The sequence below is a fragment of the Ostrinia furnacalis genome, unplaced genomic scaffold (assembly GCF_004193835.3).
Source record: "Ostrinia furnacalis isolate ACB-3 unplaced genomic scaffold, ASM419383v2 OfSCF7586, whole genome shotgun sequence".
NCBI classification, from domain to species: domain Eukaryota; kingdom Metazoa; phylum Arthropoda; class Insecta; order Lepidoptera; family Crambidae; genus Ostrinia; species Ostrinia furnacalis.
Genome location: NW_021137825.1, coordinates 240,793 through 264,223, shown reverse-complemented (window position 1 = coordinate 264,223; position 23,431 = coordinate 240,793). Strand labels below are relative to the sequence as shown.

At 42.1% G+C, this 23,431-nt stretch overlaps 1 protein-coding gene across 1 annotated transcript in view; it reads left to right on the top strand.

The window, feature by feature from the left end:
• The first annotated feature begins 127 nt into the window (after window positions 1-127).
• Window positions 128-23,431, top strand: part of LOC114365386 (protein HID1) — a 30,361-nt gene continuing 7,057 nt past the window's right edge. The window contains exons 1-11 of the mRNA XM_028321941.1: window positions 128-131; window positions 241-361; window positions 2,733-2,939; window positions 4,918-5,059; window positions 6,103-6,174; window positions 6,913-7,107; window positions 8,800-8,890; window positions 9,603-9,833; window positions 10,659-10,823; window positions 11,850-11,997; window positions 13,660-13,763. Coding sequence (XP_028177742.1) covers window positions 128-131; window positions 241-361; window positions 2,733-2,939; window positions 4,918-5,059; window positions 6,103-6,174; window positions 6,913-7,107; window positions 8,800-8,890; window positions 9,603-9,833; window positions 10,659-10,823; window positions 11,850-11,997; window positions 13,660-13,763 — 1,480 coding nt within the window. The remainder of the gene's footprint in view (window positions 132-240; window positions 362-2,732; window positions 2,940-4,917; window positions 5,060-6,102; window positions 6,175-6,912; window positions 7,108-8,799; window positions 8,891-9,602; window positions 9,834-10,658; window positions 10,824-11,849; window positions 11,998-13,659; window positions 13,764-23,431) is intronic.

Below are 23,431 nucleotides of genomic sequence, written 5' to 3'. Positions count from 1 at the left end.
CCTAAACGCTGTTACGTACTTTCGGATCTATCTGTCACTGTCGCTCATGCTGACATCTCGTTTTGTGTGAGAGGGATGGCAACATTCAAAACTTCGGATAACGTTTTTCGGAGCAACCCTGGTCACAATGGGTGCGTTTGACGGAAGAAAGCTAGCGCTGAGAAACAAACTATACAGAGTTGTCGGCGAGGACACGTTCGCTAACTTCAGTAGTGACGTGTTTCAATTATTTTTTCGCAGTGACAACGCCTACCGCTTTTCTCCGCAACCCATTGTATCCAGCAGGGTTATTCCGAAAAACATCCGAAGTTTTGAATGTCGCCATCACTCTCACGCAAAGCGAGATGTACCAGGAGCGACGGTGACAGATAAACCTGAAACTACGTACTACCCGTTCGCGCTAAGTTTGGCGGTCCTTGGAAAGCGCGTCCCCTCCTCCAACCGCGATTAAACGCAATTAGTTAGTAATTAAACGCAATTAGTGTGTCTTATTTTACGCAAATACACAATGTTTATCAATAATAATAAATAAAAAATATTTTAAATATAGTTTGTTAAAGTTATAGACGCTTCTCTTCGAGTGAAGTCATATCGCCAGCGGCAAACTTATCGCGAACGGATAGTAGTGACGTGTTTCATTATTCGCAGTGACAGCGCCTACCGTTTAGTGACCGCCATTTTGCTTACAAGGGCTTCCAAGCGATTTTCTCCGCCAAACGCACCCATTGTAACCAGGGTTACTCCGAAAAACAACCGAAGTTTCGAATGTTGCCATCACTCTCACGCAAAGCGAGATGTACCATGAGCGACGGTGACAGATAGGTTTCAAGTGATAACCACGGTTACTTGTACTGCAACCGGAGCGCGGAGTAGTATTGCTGCGTCATAGCAGTACCTCTTGCCCTTCGTGTATCCACGGAAGACAAGAGTCGTGGTATTCTTTACGACACCTCGACATGATGCTGAGAGGATACCGTTTCGGTGACACGCACATTACCTTTTATTATAGTTACCATTAGTTTTAGTTTTATTATAATTTCTATGCCAAAATCAAGTGGCAGTGGGCGGGGCACTCAGATCATAGAAAGAGAATAGATATGAAGTCGCGCGTAACTACAACGAGAACCAGTGTCCCCATATTTCCCCCACCACAGCTCCCACACACACATTCAACTGTGTAAAAACAAAGCGACTGAGAGTCTACGACAACATGTGCAACCGGCTTAAAAGTGCTGTGATTGGCCAGAAGGCGTGCCTTATGGCCAATCAATGGCCGCGTGACGTTACGCACACTTTGAAAAAAGCAATTAGAGAGAAGAAAGATAAAATGGAGTCGATAAGATATCGATACTTTAAATCCTGGGGGCAAGGCTCGAAATTGGTTTAAAAAATGCTTGTATGAAAACCTTTTTATTATTATACGTTATTATTATGTTCTTTAACGATTTTTGCATAAAGGAGTCAGTTCCATTTTGTATGGACGAAAAACTCAGAATCAATTATTGGGACTAAATGAAGTTACCTTATATTAATTTACCCCAACCAAAGCTCAATGTCGTTATCGATGGAGTATAGAAGTTATAGACTGACAAAGTTTGTATGAAAAGTCATGGGTTAAGTAGGTACTTGCGATTTTTACCAGTATTTACAATATTGGTAATATATTATTATTTACTTTAATAATAATAACAGGATCACTGTAATTATTATTAACTACTATCGCGCATTAACTTTTTAATTATGGCGAAATTCGTACCGCCTATGTTTATCAAAAATAATGCCTATATTAGGCTTTCAACTAGCTCTTATAGTAATTACATAGTTGACAGTTACTAATCCCTTCTACTATTGTTATTGTTTTTGTAAAAACTTAAAAATCGCAAGCAACTCATGATTTTTTCATTCAAAATTAGAAAATAGAAAATAATAATTTACTTCTATTTATCGATAATAGGAAACCGTATTAGAACACGAGCCCTGCACTATGTTACGACCGGCACATGCGGCCGTACTGTGTATTTTCACGCGTCAGTGGATATCGGAAGAAATAAAATACATTGCGCAGTAGTTACGCATGACATAAAGTGGTTGCTAACTAAATCGTCAATGTACAACGTGTTTGAATTTTTATCACCACTAATTTCGATATCGCAGTAAATGTCACGGCACTGAATTCGTTCGTAAAAATGTTTAGTTTTTTTTATTTATAAGCAAAATACCAATGGATTTGCAATACTTACATGTGGTAAATGACTTCATTGTTCCTGTAGTTCTTCGTTTCACTTATGTTATTGCACGTTACGACGCATTATCCAACAATATCGGAGAACATTTCCTCAGTACGACTGAATCGCGACTAACCTGGCGTCGCGGGCGATGTTCGTTTCTGGGCATATCGCGGAGACACGTGCCACGCCCCCGTTTCACATCTATTCCCTTCTATGATCTGAGGCGGGGCACATAGCTCGTAGAGACGATGGCCGTTGGGGCAGGAAGTTCTCGAGTGGCGACCACGGGCTGGAAGATGTAGCGTGGGCAGGCTTCCGACACCGGTTCCGGACGATCTGGTAAAGGTTGCGGGAAGAGCCTGGATACGAGCAGCGCAGGACCGTTCATTATGGAAAACCTTGGGGGAGGCCTTTGTCCAGCAGTGAACGTCATTTGGCTGAAATGATGATGATGATAATTTTCTTGATGATGTTTTGTGTCGCTGAATAAAACATTTCATTTTCATGCCAGGAGCGCGCCGAAGAACTGTCATCGCTAGACAGCTGCGAGTACATTTGGGCGGGCGGCGTGGGCTTCGCGCGCTCGCCGCCGCGCGTGCCCGCGCACGAAGCCGCTCGCACTGAACTGCTGCGGCTGCTACTTACCTGCTGCAGCGAGACCGTCTACCAGCCCGCCAGCAGGGCCGCCACGCACCATAACAAGTGGATCGCGTGAGTACACACGAGCTGCTGCAGCCAGACCGTCTACCAGCCCGCCAGCAGGGCCGCCACGCACCATAACAAGTGGATCGCGTGAGTACACACGTCTATAATAATATATACATATACATATACTCCCAAGCCGCTTTCGGCTACGGTAACTGCGACAAAATTCCATTAGTCCGCAATAAGAGGGCTACCACGCTGGGCTGCCCTATCATGTGCCCTCACATGGCTACAGTAGCCAATCTTGTTGGTAAACGTGCGCGAACAATGCCGACACGTTAGGACACCGCTGATGTAGTTGTAGGTGATAGCCGCTGCTGGTCTGGCTTTAAGAGCATCGCGCTTTGAGTCAAGATCAGATTTCCGCTGCTCTTCGAAGTCGTTAACTTTTTTCCGCACCAGGCGCCTCCACTCCAGGCGGTGGCTAGCAGTTTTTTCCCACTTTAGGGGCAAATGTCTGCGGCATTGAGGCGTACCTGATGCGTCGGCAGCTTCGTTGGTGCGGTCACGTCTGGCGTATGGCTGACGAGAGGGTCGCGAAACGAATTTTCTTTTCTCCAGGTCCTTCGACGGGCAGACCGTCTACCAGGCCGCCAGCAGGGCCACCACGCACCATAACAAGTGGACCGCGTGAGTACACACGAGCTGCTGCAGCCAGACCGTCTACCGGCCGCCAGCAGGGCCGCCACGCACCATAACAAGTGGACCGCGTGAGTACACACGAGCTGCTGCAGCCAGACCGTCTACCGGCCGCCAGCAGGGCCGCCACGCACCATAACAAGTGGACCGCGTGAGTACACACGAGCTGCTGCAGCCAGACCGTCTACCGGCCGCCAGCAGGGCCGCCACGCACCATAACAAGTGGACCGCGTGAGTACACACGAGCTGCTGCAGCCAGACCGTCTACCGGCCGCCAGCAGGGCCGCCACGCACCATAACAAGTGGACCGCGTGAGTACACACGAGCTGCTGCAGCCAGACCGTCTACCGGCCGCCAGCAGGGCCGCCACGCACCATAACAAGTGGACCGCGTGAGTACACACGAGCTGCTGCAGCCAGACCGTCTACCGGCCGCCAGCAGGGCCGCCACGCACCATAACAAGTGGACCGCGTGAGTACACACGAGCTGCTGCAGCCAGACCGTCTACCGGCCGCCAGCAGGGCCGCCACGCACCATAACAAGTGGACCGCGTGAGTACACACGAGCTGCTGCAGCCAGACCGTCTACCGGCCGCCAGCAGGGCCGCCACGCACCATAACAAGTGGACCGCGTGAGTACACACGAGCTGTTGCAGCCAGACCGTCTACCGGCCGGCAGCAGGGCCGCCACGCACCATAACAAGTGGATCGCGTGAGTCGTGTTCCTTAGCCAGGTCCACACTTGTGGATCCACAGCTCTTTGGATCGAGATTCGTGTGCCTAAAGCTGCGTTTCCAACAGAGATGCGAGGATGCGGAGCGAGGGATGTGTTTGTAAAGAACCAATAGAATCGCTTCATTTACCGAGGAGGTATTGAAGAGAATAGAAGATTTGCGGCGAAGTACATTTCTACCAAAGCGACGAAAGAGAGAAGATGAGACGAGAGATCTTTTCTCTTCTCTGTTTGATCCATTTTCACCAAAAAAGCGGAAAATCTATTTGCTTCCAAGATACACTCTTACTCCTTGCCTTTACATGTCATTTTAAGCTAATGTATCCACCATCTTCTAATAAAAAAGCCACGATAGCCGAACGGTGAAGGGGTCGGAGTGGCCGACTCCAGATCCGAGGAACGCGGGTTCGAATCCCACCGCCGCTCGACTATTGTGGTGAGCCCACTTACGAGTGTGGAGTGTTACGACACAAGCTCATTTAGCTTAACACGAGGGGCTAACGGGACTATTAGTAATTTGGGCAATACAAATTGCTAATAATCTTTTAAAAAAAAGTTGTGCTTTTCTTAAGGCTATGTAACTTGGCATATAAATTGCAACAATTTCTTGTAGATACCTCACGAGTCCCGAGAATCGTCACGCGCTGCCGCTGTTCACATCGCTTCTGAACACAGTGTGTGCCTACGACCCGGTGGGGCTCGGCCTGCCCTACAACCACCTTCTGTTCAACGACACCCTGGAGCCGCTGGTGGAGGTAGGTCTTACAGTGATGTCATCAGTATTATGAACACGGTGCAGGGTTGCATGATTTAAATCAAGTTGATTTAAATCATGATTTAAATCACGATTTTTATTGCATGATTTTTTAAATAAAAATCACTGATTTAAATCAATATACTAAAATGGAATTAATGCAACGCTGGGAGTGCACATTAATCAATTGTAATGTTCAAAACAATGTTAATATTAGGTGTTCAAGTATGAAATAGACGTTCTGTATGGAAAATTAGAAAAAAATAAAATTGATACTTGTAAAAAGATATTCGTGTTTTTGTAATGAAAACAGACACCACTTAGGACGAGCTGTTTTTGACGAGTTTTTTCTTGTTTCAGTAAAAATATGACATACCATCTTACATAATTTAACTTTTTTGGCTTGCTCCCAGTACTATACCTCAATTGTACCTAAATAAACATGTTTTCCGCATGAAAAACTAAGGCAATGATTGCAAAATCGAATAAAAATCAATATAAATCAAATAAATCACGATTTATTCAAAAAAATCTGATTTTTTTGATTAAAATAAAAAAATCATGATTTTTTTCCACCTTGACACGGTGTAGTGTAAAGCTTCGGCCAAACCAACGCGTGCAGCTCGCCTCGGCGATGGCGATCACTGCGCGTGCATAGCTCGCCGCAACCAATGACAGGACGCGTTGATGTGAACTCATCGCTACATAATTCATACACAAAATCTGATCGCCATCGCGTAAGCAAGCTGCACGCATTGGTTTGGCCGAACCTTAAGAAAGCAAATAACAAGCCCCCTTACTATTAAAACTTACACGCTCGTTGAACAGTTTTTTAAAGTGACGTTTAGTATGGAAATGTCATTTTAAAACAGTGTCTAACAACTGTGTAACTTTTTATTAGTAAGGGGGAAGGTATTTAAAAGCCTATTGGTAATATTAAAATTATGAAAATCACACTCATGTTTGAATGTGTAAAAGTGCTTCTTTTAAGCCTATTTACAGAAATAAATGAGTATTATGAGTTTTTTATGAATTTATTTACAGGTAGCACTACAAATCCTAATTGTGACTTTGGACCATGACACAAGCAACACTCTCAATGAAGAAACTGATGAAGTAAGTTATTATGTAGAACATTAAAATTTGACACACTGACTTTTTATACCAATTTTCTTAAATAAGTAACTCCTCTTTCCCACTGTTTGAAAAATTACCAGTTTTTATTGGCACAGACTGACTATAGATAGTAATAAGAGTAGAAAATAAACCACATTATTGACAACATTTACTCCAGTACGTAAAAATAATGGGCACATTATTACCCATACTGTGCCAACAGCCCCAGGCTCAGCATTTATCATCCTTGTTGTTGGCATTGCGCATCCTTTTGAGGAGATCCCTTTTGATTAAATATGAAGAAGACATCAAAAATCCACTTCGCCTACGCACGTGAACAAAGTAGAATAATCCTGATAGGATGAAAATATTTTTAAAAACCTACCCTACCTACTTGCATACATAAAAAATGACTTTTTTAAGGCCTATTCAAACCTGAGCGATATTCGCTGCCGCTGTGGGTAGAGGTACATACCGCGCGGGTTTCGTTCAGGTATTTAGTATCAAGTACCGCGGCTAGAGCGTTTTCTCTGCCGCAGACGGTAGCGAATACCGCTTAGGTCTGAACAGTATTATTACCGCATACCCACTGGGTTTTCTCTGCCGCAGACGGTAGCGAATACCGCTTAGATCTGAACAGTATTATTACCGCATACCCACTGGGTTTTCTCTGCCGCAGACGGTAGCGAATACCGCTTAGGTCTGAATAGGCCTTTATGAGTTTCCAATTACCCCCAGAGTCTACCAGACAACCTGTTCATCAACTACCTCTCACGCATCCACCGCGACGAAGACTTCCAGTTCCTTCTCCGCGGCGTGACGAGACTCCTCAACAACCCGCTGGCCCAGACCTACCTGCCCAACTCCGCCAAGAAGGTCAGCCTGCACCAGGAGCTACTGGTGCTGTTCTGGAAGATGTGCGACTATAACAAGGTGCGTGGACTACTGTAACAAGGGGCGTGGACTATAACAAGGTGCGTGGACTATAACAAGATGCGTGGACTACCATAACAAGGTGCGTGGACTACTGTAACAAGGTGCGTGGACTATTATAAACAAGGTGCGTGGACTATAACAAGGTGCGTGGACTACTATAACTCCCAGTTCCTTCTCCGCGGCGTGACGAGGCTCCTCAACAACCCGCTGGCCCAGACCTACCTGCCCAACTCCGCCAAGAAGGTCAGCCTGCACCAGGAGCTACTGGTGCTGTTCTGGAAGATGTGCGACTATAACAAGGTGCGTGGACTACTATAACAAGGGGCGTGGACTATAACAAGGTGCGTGGACTACTATAACTCCCAGTTCCTTCTCCGCGGCGTGACGAGGCTCCTCAACAACCCGCTGGCCCAGACCTACCTGCCCAACTCCGCCAAGAAAGTCAGCCTGCATCAGGAGCTACTGGTGCTGTTCTGGAAGATGTGCGACTATAACAAGGTGCGTGGACTACTATAACAAGGGGCGTGGACTATAACAAGGTGCGTGGACTACTATAACTCCCAGTTCCTTCTCCGCGGCGTGACGCGGCTCCTCAACAACCCGCTGGCCCAGACCTACCTGCCCAACTCCGCCAAGAAGGTCAGCCTGCACCAGGAGCTACTGGTGCTGTTCTGGAAGATGTGCGACTATAACAAGGTGCGTGGACGTCACGACATTTAGCGATAGCCGAACGGTGAAGACGTACCGGAAAACGCAGCGTGGGACGTCCACCCACAAGGTGGACCGATGCCCTGATAAAGGTAGCGGGAAGGCGCTGGATGCAGGCCGCTACCAACCGTGCGATGTGGAAGTCATTGGGGGAGGCCTATGTTCAGCAGTGGACGTCCTGTGGCTGAAATGATGATGATGATGATGATGAACGGTGAAGAAGTTGGACTGGCCAGGAACACGGGCTCGATCCCCGCCGCTCGACTATTGCAGCGAATCCACTCGTAACACCATATACATTATCACGAAGGGTTAACGAACAATTCGTAAATACATATTGCTAAAACAGAACTGCGGAGTTACTCCGAAAAACGTTGTCCAAAGTTTCAAAGTTGCCAGCCCTCTCACGCAAAGCGATGGCACGTGACAACAAATAGACCCACGTATAGATCGTTTCATCGAAGAAGACGCGCCCCACCAATTTTTGGTCGAAGAAAGCGCGGGGTGCGGGGAGTTTGATCTGAGCAATCCGAGCGTCATTATTGTAGTGTGCGTGTGCACTCATAGATAATTTAGCGTGTACCGATAACACTCATTAGCGGAAGAATGGTGGGGCGCGTCTTCGTGGATGGAACGATAATCCGTGTTACAGAGTAGCCCTGCTGTGACTGCTGTTATAGTCTGGCCTGTGAGTACGTAGAATTTTATCCAATGACCCCAAGCTACCCATCCTTATCGCTCGCGCGTAATTATGTTGCTATCGCGCTCACACACTCACTGCGGGTGCCAGTCGCACAGTCGCGACAGCAATTATAATTACGCGCGATCGATAAGGATGGGTAGCTTGGGGTCATTGGACAAAATTCTACGTGTTCACAGACCAGGCTCTAGATGCTAGCGATTAGTCATTGTTTCATATTCAATTTGTGTAATATAAATGTATGATGTATAAATTGTTTAGTATTTAACTTGTTGCTTCAGAAATTCATGTACTACGTGCTGAAGAGCAGCGATGTCCTCGAAGTACTGGTGCCGATCCTCTACCACCTCAACGATTCGCGCGCGGACCAATGTAAGTGCGAAATATGCATATAAAATACTTACAGACGATGATTATGAAGAATATAATGTGATGAGACTAAACTGATGCATTAGACTAATTTGTATGCCGACAAGGCTGATCACGGCTTGAACACATATTTTGTTTGTACATCATACTGCTTACCTGTGTTTCACAAATAAATTATTTGAATTTGAATTTGTACCTTTTTGCAAATACTAAATTGACAGTTAAAAGGGACGTCATTAGGGCACTCAGAAACCATTTATTTCTATAGTAACGTAGTCTAGTCTAATTTCACATTTTTGAAGTGCTTTATTCTGGCTTGTTATTGACGCAATGTTGCTTCTTTGTGTTTTTGTTATTTTTATTTTTTTTTAACATCCTTTATTCATATTTTTTCCAACAACAATATAATTTTATAAAAAGGAAAACCTGTCATTGGCTATAGTATCAGTCTCTTATAACTAACATTTTCAATGTGTCGCTGTTGGTTTCTATAAATAAATAAATAAAAAATTTAAACCGGCAGGCAGTGGTGACTGAGTTTGTTGCGGCGCTTCTTCTCAGCACTTGCCAAATGTTTGTCTCGAAGCGCTGGTAGGGCAAAAAAGAATGAGACATGTATAGGCTCCTTAAGAGCATTTTACGATTTGCAAGTACTAATTTAATTAGTCTAAACAAATAAAGATAATTTTGATTTCATTTTGTTTGTTTCATACAGCTCGCGTGGGCCTAATGCATATCGGCGTATTCATCCTTCTTCTCCTATCCGGGGAGCGCAACTTCGGCGTGCGTCTGAACAAGCCCTACGCAGCCGCCGTGCCCATGGACATCCCGGTGTTCACGGGCTCCCACGCGGACTTACTGGTCGTGGTGTTCCACAAGGTGGTCACCACGGGCCACCAGCGCCTGCAGCCGCTGTTCGACTGCCTGCTCACCATCCTGGTCAACGGTCGGTCCAGCTCTTTTATCATATAATAGAGAACTTTCCCTTCTTTTGTGGGTCATAAAGGTAGCAGGAAAGCGCTGGTCGCTGGCCGCTAACAACCGGTCAACATGGAAATCATTGGAGGAGGCCTATGTTCAGAAGTGGACGTCCTATGGCTGAAATGATGATGATGATGATCATATAGTAGTTGTCGTTATTCTATTTTGTACAGTCAAAAGTCAATAGTACATCAGACTATACATTTTTGGTATAAAATAGCACCTATTTAGGCAGGGAAAATATGCATTGATCTGCATGCTTCCTGCGGGGACAGGGTAGGTTGTGTGGTGGGGTTCACCAAATCAGAAGAGCGAGGCATACTCATTAAAACATAACTCTTTCTGGCGCAGTCGGGTAAAAAGAACCCAGTGCTCCGTCACTCACTATAAGTAGGAGGGAACTGGGATCCCGGGCAAAGCCTTCTCTTATGCAAAATTGCACCTATTTTCCTTTTATGCGCTGTTCGCACGTGGTTATTGCGTTGCTTCTCAGCACTGGCCCATTTATTGTGCTGAAGCAGTGGTAGGGTTAATACTGAGCCCCGATTACGGTAATTTTTAACATCTCCAATCCAGACGCGTTTCTGATTCTGCAATACGATTGGTCAAAACAGCTGACGTACGCTGTTGAACGACCAATCGTATCGCAGAATCGAGAAGCGTGTCTGGATTGGAAACGTTAAAAGTTACCGTAATCGGGGCTCTGGGACGTGTAAAAGTGCTTTTGAAAAGCAGTGAGTTTTGAGTGAGATGAGTTTTATATTAATAGTTCACATTCTTCTCATTCCAGTGTCCCCGTACCTCAAGACGCTGTCCATGGTGGCGTCGACCAAACTCCTGCACCTTCTGGAAGCGTTCAGCACGCCGTGGTTCCTGTTCTCGCGGCCGCATCACCACCACTTGGTTTTCTTCCTACTGGAGATGTTCAACAATATGGTGCAGTACCAGTTTGATGGTCAGTTGCTTTTGTTACAACAAGAATAAATGTGTCTATCTTATTTATTTAATGAAGACTAACTTTTGTCGTGAACTCTTTACCAGAGACGTAGGTTCACGTAGTTTTTAGAAACCCTGCCATATTTAAAAGTTCTGATACTGTTAATTCTTAATAGAAAGAGAATCGATTGGTTTGCTATATTTCGGTATAAATTGATCCTTAGGGTTCCCTTATCTTCGTTTTAAGTAAATGCTACTACATTCTTCTTACACATATCACCTAACGCAGACACATATTTTAAAATCATTTCGCTGTTATCGTGCCGTGGCAGAAGTGTGCTTGCTACCGATGTTAGCATTTGTGTGACGTCATTAGTTCCGCAGCAGAGGTGTATTACCAGCGTTATTATTTTACCCATAGGTTATATGTTACCCATGTTATCATTTGTGTGACGGCACAGGCGAAGGTGTGCTGCCGACGCTATCATTTTTGTCACAAATGTTCTGTATAATTTGGAGTTTCGTGATAGTGGTATGTACGCTAACAATGCTTTTATTTGTTTGACGTCACTGGTTCTGAAGCAAAGGTGTGCTACAAGCGTTATCATTTGTCTGTAGGGTTCCCAACCCTCCCGGATTGCCCGGGAGACTCCGGAAATAATGGTTAACCTCCTGAGAGCAATATTTTCTCCGGTATTTCTAAAAATTTAATGCATCCATTGCTGCTCGTACTTGTTTATAAATTTTATCTTTAAAAGAACCAATCACATGGACCAGCATTACTAAACTCCAGGAATTATTAAATATTGATATAGATAGTGACAAATTGTACGATGAGGTTGGACTTTTGCGTGAGGTGCAACCACATCTTATTGAAGAAAATTGACTTCTTTACGAAATCGAAAGACAGAAATCCCTGTCCTGAATTAAAAAAAATGGTCACGTTTGTTCTTTCCATTCCTGTCTCTATTAATGCTTCATTCGAGCGCGTATTCAGCGTGATGGAGCAAGCGTCGTCCCTGACGTTATTTCTGTTTATCGCCAGGTAATTCGAACCTGGTGTACACCATCATCCGCAAGCGCGCGGTGTTCCACAGCCTGGCCAACTTGCCTCAGGAGCACGCCGCCATCGCGCGCTCGCTGGCCGCCGGGAAGGGCCGATCGTTCTCCGCCGCTAAGCCCGAGCTGCCCAGGTAACGAGGAATCGGTCGCGATCAGGGATGTTAAAGATATGAATTTTCGATTATGTATACAGTTACGGATATTTTGGTTTATCCGAAAGTTTCGGATAATTTCGGTTACGGATATTAGGATTTTAAAAATGTAAAATTAAAATGCTACGCGACCCCCATCCACTTTATGTCCTATGACGACACCAATGATAAAGATAAAACAGGCGGGGATATTACATGGTGCCAAAGAATGCCAGACAAGTAACATATATAAAAAATATAAAAATTTAGACTCCGCCTTAAAATATCCGAAACTTTTGAATCGGTTTCGGTTACGGTTACGGATATTTTTTTATTTCGGATATTTATTTATTTTATTTATATTTATTAAAGAAACATACAGCCTAGTTTGACACATGCAGCTTAAAATTAATATCCGATAGTTTCGGTTACGGTTACGGATATCCATAACATCCCTGGTCGCGATACGCGGATGGGTAACTTCAGTCAGTCTGTGACCACGGCCGGTGCAACCGGTCGTAACGTCAGGCAAATACAGTTAATATTTCAATGTTACCTATCCGCGTATCGCGTTAAAACCTGTTTAAATTAATTCAATCCAAATGGTTTTCTATTGAAAAGATTTGAGCCGCTACGTATATTTAAACGACGATAGTCGAACGGTGAAAGTTTCGGACTGATCGATTCGTGAACCCAACTAAAAGCATAATTTTAGCTTATCACGAGTGGTTAACGAGATTATTAGTAATTTGTATTTAAATAAATAAAGTCGTTTATTATTATTCTTAAAAATCTAATTGCTAATATTTAAAAAAAAATGGTCCACATGCTCGAAGCACTTTGGTGCACTGATAACAAAGACTCACAGACAGTCGTCCACTTATAAGGTAGTAGAAAGGCGCTGGATGCAGGTCGCTACAAACTGTGCAATATAGAAATCGTTTGGGGAGGCCTATGTTCCGCAGTGGCCGTCCTATGGCTGAAATGATGATGACAACAAAGTCCATTTTGGGTCATCATCTTACTTTAACAACTAGCAACAAAAATACACCAACTCAGTTTTTTACTATGAACACTCGTTCTATCATCTAATGTTTTGATGACGGTATGCGGGAAAAGAATCTGTAATCGAATTTTTGCCAAAATAAGACAAACCACGCGTTAAAATTATTTCTTTATAATATAACTTTTAAAAAAAAACCGACTTCAAATGCGTGAACATAAATAATACCTATTCAACAAAAAAATAATCGTTCAAATTGGTTCATAATCGGCGGAGATATTGCGTAATAGAAAAGTTCATCTCCAATTTTCCACCTTTGGGGGTGAAATATTTTCTTCAAATTCGCATGAAACCACCCTTTTGATAATACCTATTCAACAAAAAAATAATCATTCAAATTGGTTTATAATCGGCGGAGATATTTTTTTCACCCAATTTTCCACCGTTGGGGTTTTTTTTATTATTAAATTTAAATGGGACCACCCTTGAGGTATTACCTATACGCCGAAAAAAGATTTGTTCAAATCGGTTCATAATTGGCGGAGTTATCGCGTAACAAACATAGAAAAAAAAACATACGGGTCGAATTGAGAACCTCCTCCTTTTTTTGAAGTCGGTTGAAAATGACTGATAGCTGATGTTCGCTTATGTTTGAGCAGGTCGCGCAGCGCGGAGTCGGTGTCGGAGGCGGTGATGGAGGGCTCCCGGCCCGCGCAGCCCGCCGAGCCCGGCACGCTCAACCCCACGCTCGCCGAGACGCCAGGTAACGCTCGCCGAGACGCCAGGTAACGCTCGCCGAGACGCCAGGTAACGCTCGCCGAGACGCCAGGTAACGCTCGCCGAGACGCCAGGTAACGCTCGCCGAGACGCCAGGTAACGCTCGCCGAGACGCCAGGTAACGCTCGCCGAGACGCCAGGTAACGCTCGCCGAGACGGCAGGTAACGCTCGCCGAGACGCCAGGTAACGCTCGCCGAGACGCCAGGTAACGCTCGCCGAGACGCCAGGTAACGCTCGCCGAGACGCCAGGTAACGCTCGCCGAGACGCCAGGTAACGCTCGCCGAGACGCCAGGTAACGCTCGCCGAGACGCCAGGTAACGCTCGCCGAGACGCCAGGTAATCTCACAGGCTGTCCGCGTAAACACCGTGGCGACTTATGTAGGTACTATGGGCTACTGTTCTAGCTACCAATATCCGGTCATGTTGTATTGTTCTATTCCAAAGAATCACCATTTATTTTATTTTTTTANGTTTGAAGTAAAAACTGTTTTTTACTAAGTACCTGCTTAAATTTACAATTCTTTCAATATAAGGTTTATAGCCTTTCTAAATTGAGGCAGTGACATATTGAATAAATCTACATCAGAGAAGCTGTTGTCGTATAGTTCCATTATGCGACGCAAAGGTGCACGTTTACCTGCATTTGTTTTGCACATAATATTATGAAAAAACAAACGATGGACGTATGTGTTTCGTATTCTTAGTGACCGACTTGGTAGGCGAAAGCGTATACAATTAACAAATTGAGAACAGTCAAAGAAGTTATGACAAATGGCAATGCTAGATTTTGTATGGAAGGTGGCGTCTTTTTTTTTTCGCGAAAAAAAAAAGACGCCAATTTCCGGCATTGTCTTTTTGTATAGAAAAATACAATCAAGTACTGATCGCCTTTTGCTTAGTGTAGTTAAAGAATATTTATGCAAGAGGTTATCATAAGAGGACCTAGAATGGTGACATCTGTAGTTTACAGAGCGTAGATATTTACTTTGAATCGATTCTAGCAAATCACGGTACTTTTGATAAAAAGGATCCCACCAAAANAGACTGAATCATGACATGAACTTGAGTTGGTGTCTACTAATAGGCAATAATGAGTGATTTCATATCATCATCCGTATGTTATATCCTGATTGAAAATAAAATAAATCGCACAATACAAATTTAATGTAATATCAATCAAATTGCATTAAACGCAAATAATCGAATCAGAAGTATCCATCTAAAGACTGACGATTTTCTTAATCAAAAAGTTAAAACGGTCCAATAAAATAATAAACACACAGTCCTTATTCATTGCTATTTTATTTTCTTCAAACTTTTAATAAGTAAGATTCCAAGACTCGAGTGTCGTATCGTACAACACTAGCCGGCGCAGCAAACGAACTTGTCGCCGCCATTAGACACGTGCCGCCGGCCGCCGGCTAGCGCAATGTACAGTCACCAAAATAAAATTAAGAAATGCAACAAACTTTTTTTTCATCATCATCATCATCATCATGTCAGCCATAGGACGTCCACTGCTGAACATAGGCCTCCCCTAATGCTTTCCACATTGATCGATTGGTAGCGGCCTGCATCCAGCGCCTCCCTGCCACCTTTACGATGTCGTCGGTCCACCTTGTAGGTGGACGTCCCACGCTGCGCCTTCCGGTACGCGGCCTCCATTCCAGAACCTTGCTGCCCCATCGGCCGTCAGTTCTGCGCACTATGTGCCCTGCCCATTGCCACTTTTTTTTTACTATTCAAATTAAAATTGTGTTTATTGTTAAATCATAGGTACATAAGATAGGTCATAAATAAATACCAAGTTGGAAAATGATTCGGAAATTTTATTTAACTAAGTAGATGAGGTAGGTACCTACCTACCTCATCTACTTTTCTATTGTAATAGAAATGATGACATTAACGATTAATTTAAGAATGGACTTTGATTTAGGATAGTTGGAATATCAATACAAACAAATTGAAGAGTTTTATTTGCTTCAATAGTCTAATTTAATGTTTCTACATAAATTGACTAGGCCATTGAATTACATTCACAAAACAATAAGTTTGATTAATTTTTAATTATTATCTGTTATAGGATATTTTACCATGAAATACTCAAACCACAATTTAGATTAGAATCAATTGAAATCGAAAGCAAGCAGATAAAATAATAAATAAATACGTTTATTTTTTGTCGACTGTACGCCTATGCCAACTTTTCGGCTCTTGCTTTGGCGGCGTCGGCGTCTTTGTGTCAACAAAGGACGTGCGGCTTGTCGGCATTTGTCGGCGCGTGCGCTTTGATCAGTGTTGCCAGAAGGTTACTTTTGTAACCTTTTAGGTTACTTTTGAACTGCGTTGGTTACTTTTAGGTTATACTAATGAAAAGGTTACTTTTAGGTGATTTTTCAGAAATTGTAGAATTGACTTTTACAGGTTATTCAGTAAAAAATATTAATAGTGACAATTTAAAAATTATGTCATAAACTGCATTTAAACATGAATTTGATTTATTATTTGTTAAAGAAAATGAGTTCTAGCGAATGTTATTCGATAATAAAACGCAAATCCATGAAACGGTTTTATACGACCGGTCACTTTTCGGTCTTCATGGAATGGTCAAAATTTCGAATTTAGGTAAACGATCGATGATCAATTGTATTCATTTTCCATTCACACAACAACCACCTTACACAATCGCTCGCTTTTTGCCAGAAAATGTAACTTTGTAAAATCATTATAAAACACATACCTACTGAAAATTTGATGAACTTGTTCAGTGTACCGTATAGATGCCCCCATTAAATGGAATGTAGCTAGTTTAGAAGGACCCTGTATAGCCTACATTCAGGCACCATCAGTTACATATTCATACAAATGAAAGGCAAATCTAAGAAGATAGTACCTAAATTAGTTTCATAAGTAGCCATTTTAATTAATAATATGTANTGACATCTGTAGTTTACAGAGCGTAGATATTTACTTTGAATCGATTCTAGCAAATCACGGTACTTTTGATAAAAAGGATTCCAAACCTGTGTGGCATATTCGACTTGAGGTCTAATAAGTGATTTATAAAGCAGTAGATAGGTGCCAGATTTTTTGAATGGCCTACAAGTTCTCATGACAAAACCATAAAGTTGAAAGGCCTTGTTTATAATATGGTCAATGTGGATGTCAAAATGAAGCTTAGAGTCAAAAAACACGCCAAGGTCTTTAATAAGTGAAACGTTTTCAAGAGGGGTATTACAAAGAGAATATGTGAATCTAATTATATTACTTTTTTTAGTGAAGGTGATGAATTTACATTTAGGCAGGCTAAGAATTAGTTTATTTTCTTGACAATAGGAAGTTAAACGATCCAAATCATCTTGAAGTAGAACACAGTCATTAAATGTTTTTATACTACGGAAAATTTTAAGGTCATCAGCATAGAGCAAGAAATGTGAATTTTTAAAACATGTCGTTATGTCATTAATAAAGATTAAAAACAGAAGAGGACCCATAATTGAGCCTTGCGGCACACCGGATGACACATTTATTTCATCGGATGAGAATCCATTAATGACCACCCTTTGTGTCCTGTTTGTGACGTAGGATGAAAACCATCGCAATAAGTTTCCGCGTATACCGTTGTAAGCGATTTTTCGAAGGAGAATTACGTGATCCACCTTATCGAAGGCCTTGCAAAAATCTGTATAGATTGAGTCAATTTGAGTGCGCCTGTCCATATTTTCAAATAAAAAGTTAGCATATAACACAAGATTACTTACAGTCGAGCGGTTTTTGACAAATCCATGTTGTTCAGGGATAATGGAGTTATGTAAGCTTGGATAGACACAGTTATGGACTAACCTTTCCAATACCTGCGATAAGGTGGACAGAAGCGAGATCGGGCGGTAGTTAGAAATAACATTTTTTGATCCTCCCTTGAAGACAGGGGTAATATTTGCTGCCTTCCACACCAGTGGTACGTGTCCTTCGCGTAAACTACGGTTGAAAATATGAAAGACAGGAATGCTAATGGAGTCTGCAGTATGCTTAAAAAAGAACGGCGGAAGACCATCAGGTCCTGAACCCTTAGCTACGTCCAATGATTTAAGTGTTCTAATTATCGTGTCTAATGAAAAGGAAATATCACTTAGAATGACGTCATTAGTAGTAGTACATGGCAAGGAATCCAGGTCCACCGATGCTGCATCACTGTCCACATACACGGATCCAAAATATTTTGAGAACATGTTGCATATATCCTGCGGGTTGTTGGACTGCCAATCATTACATGTCATATTATCAGGAATGCCATTCTTATCCTTACGTGTTTTCACAAATGACCAAAAGAACCTCAAATCCCTATGCATACCAGTTTCGATTGAACTAATATAAGTATTATAACAGTTTTTGCATAGTGATTTAAATCTCCTACGATAAACTGCAAAAGTCTCATAATCCGACTTGTTACCGTACTTTTTCCATCTGATCCACGCTTTTTCTTTGTTTTTAAAAACATGGATAAGAGGGCGTGAAAACCAAATTGGAAATTCTTTTGATTTAGTAGGTCGTAATGGCACATGTTTTCGAATAATTTTATTTATCTCTTCGTAAAATAGGTATACGTCAGATTCCAATGAAAGCCCGTGCAGTATGTTTTCCCAATCAATAGAATTTATTTCATTATTAACATCCTCATAATTAGCCTCAATAAATTTATACTTAGGTTCTGCACAGCGAATCATTGGTTTTTGTGGAAAGTCTAAAAATATGTGTGCTATAAAGGGTGGGTGGTAATTATCTATTTGAACCAGGGGAGACAGTGGCAGCTCACAGGTACAAGTATCAGTGTTACTTATAAAAAGGTCAAGAATACGATCTACGCTATTCTTATATATATTATATTGTTTGGCATTCAATAATGATAAGAAATTAGAAAGTAGACGGTAGGTAGGTGCAAGAGATTGAATATCTCGCATAATAGCATACTTATCATTAAAAACCCATTCCACGTGTGGTAGGTTAAAGTCCCCAGAAATAAAAAAATCATTCACCGCACAAGAGGTCAATTCATAATTCAACGCATTAAATAATAATTCATATGTGTTCACGTTTTGATTTGGTGGAATGTAAACGCCACAAACTACACTACACTCATGGTGTGCAGATGCTTCGAATCTCAAGAATACATAATCAATATTAGACGGTACATTGCAACATAAGTCACCCTGAGACATTGGTGGCGGCCTGATTACGCAACGAACGGCACTTAAACCACGTCGCACCGCCACCAATACACCACCCCCGTCCAATTTACCACATGCCTCCCGGTCTCTGTCACACCTATATACCAAATAACGGGAATCCACCAGCTCACAATCGGCAATATTAGGTATTAACCACGTTTCAGTCAATATTATTATATCAAAACACTCTGCGAGAATATTATTGTATAAAGTATTAAGTTTGGTACGTAAACCCCTGCAGTTTTGATAATAAACTGTAAATTTGCTATCCATTTTCATTAAAAAACAAATAAGTAATTGTTACCAAGCTAATAAAAAAATTTAAAGGCGATAGTTTTTTACTTAGTATGTCAATGAAGTGACAATTATTACAATTTAAATAATACATTACCATCGAATCGGCAAATGAATGTTTTATCATACACATCATCATTGTACTCGTAGTATTACACTCACAAATTATCACAAAGCGTCGCATATAACCATATAAACAGTAAATAAGACTATTAATATTATGATATTTTTTAAATAGTTTCCGAAGGCAGGTAGCAAACATTACTGCGCCGGGATACACGGCACGTAAGTATCCAAGCGAGGACACAGAGCAATGCACGCTTGAGAACGCGCACTGCCAACAATCACAAATAGTAAACATTATGCTCATAATCTCACAATCACGTACAGAAAGTTGACAAATATCAGCTTCTCCGATAAAACCGCTCAGAACCAAACCAAACAAAAAATAAATATGAAAATCTAGACTATGTTTCAGCAACATCAAGTGGTTTAATTTTAAGTATATCTTTTTCAGAACGTATAGTAAACGCAGGAGAAGTGTCCTTTGCACGAACAAAGATGTTTCCATGTTTGACCCAGATGAATCTCCATCCATGTTGTCTAACTGCATCTCTTGCTCGACGAAATAACTTTTTGTTATTTAACGTTAGATGCTCGTTGATGTAGATCTTATGAGACGTTCCCTCTATTTTGAGTTGTTCAGAAGTAATATTTTTCTTCAGGCGTGCTGCCGATATAAAGTTGTCACGCGATATTTGACTTGAGAATCTAATAATTATATTCTTCGGTCGTGAGCTGGTCGGATTCATTTGTTGTACTCGATGAACTGCGACAATGTCTTGTGAAGTCACTGGCTGTTTTATAATACTGGCTATATTATGTACTACATTTAGCAAGTTCTCGCCACGCCTTTCCGGAACATTACTGATTTCGGCATTACAACTTCTCGATATTTGTTCCATGTAATCCAGCCTTGCCTGTAGCTCACCAATTTCCTTATGATCTGTCTCTGATGATATAGTACTTGTCTTTTTCTCCAGCTCGCTCAATCGATGGTCAACATCCTCAACTTTCCTTTTCAACTCATCAAATATGTCACTCATTACTCCTATTGAGGTCTTGACATCCTCAGTATCCTTTACCAGTTTGGAGATCTTTTCGTCCTGTCGTGAAAAGTAACCCTCCATCATGCTGAGAATTTTATTTTGGAAAGATTGAAGTTCATTCCTGAAGTCTGGATCTATGGTACTTGAGGCTGTTTTACGAAGTGTCACAAATGATGGAGGTGGCACCGTATCATGGTTTTCGTCCACGCTCATGTCACCAGATCTGAGCGGACCCTCACTATCGTCTGATTGATCCTTTTGGCAGAAGGTGATGTTAAGGTTGTCCATGGTAGCAACAGCACGCAGTCGCCTCTATACTAGTTATTACTCTGTGCCAAATACACAAGTCGCTAAAGCGCTGCGTCGTCGTTCTGCCGCGAAGCCGACCGGTTCGAATACACGCACACTGAGAGACAACTCGTACGCGGGAAGCGCTTGCACGCAGGCGATGCGGATGACGACGCGCGCGCGAATGATGAACTTTATGGCAAAAACTATCGCGGCTTAATTGGGTCAGGCTCATTAAAGCCGCTTCTTCACCGCAGATGATCGGTAATACATAATCGAATGTTGATAAGTTAAAAGCTATAAATTTTTGTAGGGTTTTTAGTACAGCAACTATTTATAGTCAAAATTAAGTAGGAATAAAGCTAAAATTATAAAAAATATTTTATTTAAAAGCAGGGTTATGTTTTTATGAAGCACGTTCTGTCTGTTGATCTTGTTAAGATTACGAGGATATAGGTCTCTCTGCCCATATTTGACGACATCAACATCTAGCAACTTAGTAGAACGATTGGAAATTGGAAATGACCCACATCTTGAGTGACATTCACTAAGCAGATTACCGGAAGAAATAGATTCGATCTATGACNCTTTTGACACTTTACCTGGGATTTTACACCTTCAGAAGCAGCACAAATCGTTGCACTATTGCAAGAAGGGCTCAGCCAGCGGGCTGTCGCACGTCAGCTCCACATAAGCCAGTCCTGGGTTTCGAAAGTTTTAAGTCGCTTTCGGGAGACTGGTGGCTTTATCCCGAGACCAAGTTCTGAACATTGCCGGTGCACATCGCAGAGGGAAAACCGTTTTTTCATGTCAACTTCTCTACGAAATCGTCATTTGCCTGGTATCGACGTCCAGCAAGAGCTCAGAAATGTTCGTAGGACAGCTGTTAGGAAGTGGACAGTTCGTCTAAGATATAAACAATAGAATTTGACTCCAAAAAGGCCTGCCACAGGCTTGAAAATGACGGCAGGTCACCGATAAGCACGCTTTCAATTTGATCCTACACATCTCGATGGGAAGTCGAGCAAGCCACCCCCATAAGCCAATGTTTTAGCGAACCAGCACTGCACAAATCGCTCCCCAGGCCGTCTATAGACCCGACCTCTTCGACTGCTGCACTGTAAAAACAGTCTGCATTCATCGGAAAACAAAACTCGCCTCCATTACTCGCCTTCCGAGTGCGAGATAATTGAAAGCGTGCTTGTCGATGACCTGCCGTCAGTTTCCAGCCTGTGGCAGGCCTTTTTGGAGTCAAATTTTATTGATCATATCTTAGACGAACTATCCACTCGCTAACAGCTATCCTACGAACATTTCTGAGCTCTTGCTGGACGTCAATGCCAGTCAAATAACGATTTCATAGAGAGGTTGACATGAAAAAACGGTCATCCCTCTGCGATGTGCACCGGCGCTGTTCAGAACTTGGTCTCGGGATAAAGCCACCAGTCTCCCAAAAGCGTCTTAAAACTTTCGATATCCAGGACTGGCTTATGTGGAGCTGACGTGCGACAGCCCGCTGGCTGAGCCCTTCTTGCAACAGTGCAACGATTTGTGCTGCTTCTGTAGGTGTAGAATCCCAGGTAAAGTGTCAAAAGAAGCAGAGATGTGTATGGATCAACGTGTGAACGCAAAAAACCGATAACACGTGCTTTTTTAGGGGGTAAATAGGCCGCAACTCGCGACGTATCAAACAGTTGGTATATGTCTTTTTTCTTACTTCTTCACATCAGCCGGGATATCTTTTTAAATACCGGTGTGATTTAAATGAATTTGGTATCAATTTAAAGTTAAAAGTTTAATCTTTAAAATGTTGCTACTTTTTTTGTTACTAACAAATTCGTTAGTACACAAGATCGCGTGGAAACAACTTCATGGAAGTGATTCCATACTTTTGCTCGCGAGTGTAGTTCATTCTTGTAAATTGTACTTGATGAAATTTCATTTCATATTATTTATTAATATGTAATTCAAAGCAAAAAAGGCTTATTACATCTGAATTGTCAAAAAATGACAGCTGTCAGAATTCCGTCGAATTAAAAATCGGACTTTAATATAAGTATTATAACAGTTTTTGCATAGTGATTTAAATCTCCTACGATAAACTGCAAAAGTCTCATAATCATCTCATTTGATGAGAGCTAGAGAAAAACGGAAATGAGTAGCTGGAAAGATCACTGGGCAACTAAGTATGAAAACTATACGAGGGCTGCACTAAAAGTATCGGGAATGGAATATTTCCACTGTTCCAGTCATATTAAAATCTATTTAATTGCAAAGTCCAGGGTTTTAAAAATCGTATACCATTTATTTATTTAAAAAAAGATTCTCGGTCGTATCACAAGGTCTTGTCAAACTTGTTTAGTCGTTGAGAAAATGGAATTGACTCGAGAAAATTCAAGAGCGATGATTTATTATGACTTTTGAATAAAATTTTGTAAATGTAAAATGGCAGATCGATAAATAAATAAGAGGTACTTACATAAAGTAAATCGGTTCCCGATTGGAGACTGCGTCTCGCCAAACGTATTTCAATGTCACCTCGATGGACTGAAGGAAGACTTAAAGAATGACTGGCAGTGACTAGTGGGTGATAAAATTTAGAGATCCTGTGTCCAGCACTTGACTGAAATATAAAATACTAGCTTTTGCCCGCGGCTTCACCCGCGTGAGTTTAACACAAAAACAGTGTGTTGACCGGATGATTTCTGCATTTGGTAATGAAGTCCCATCCAAAAC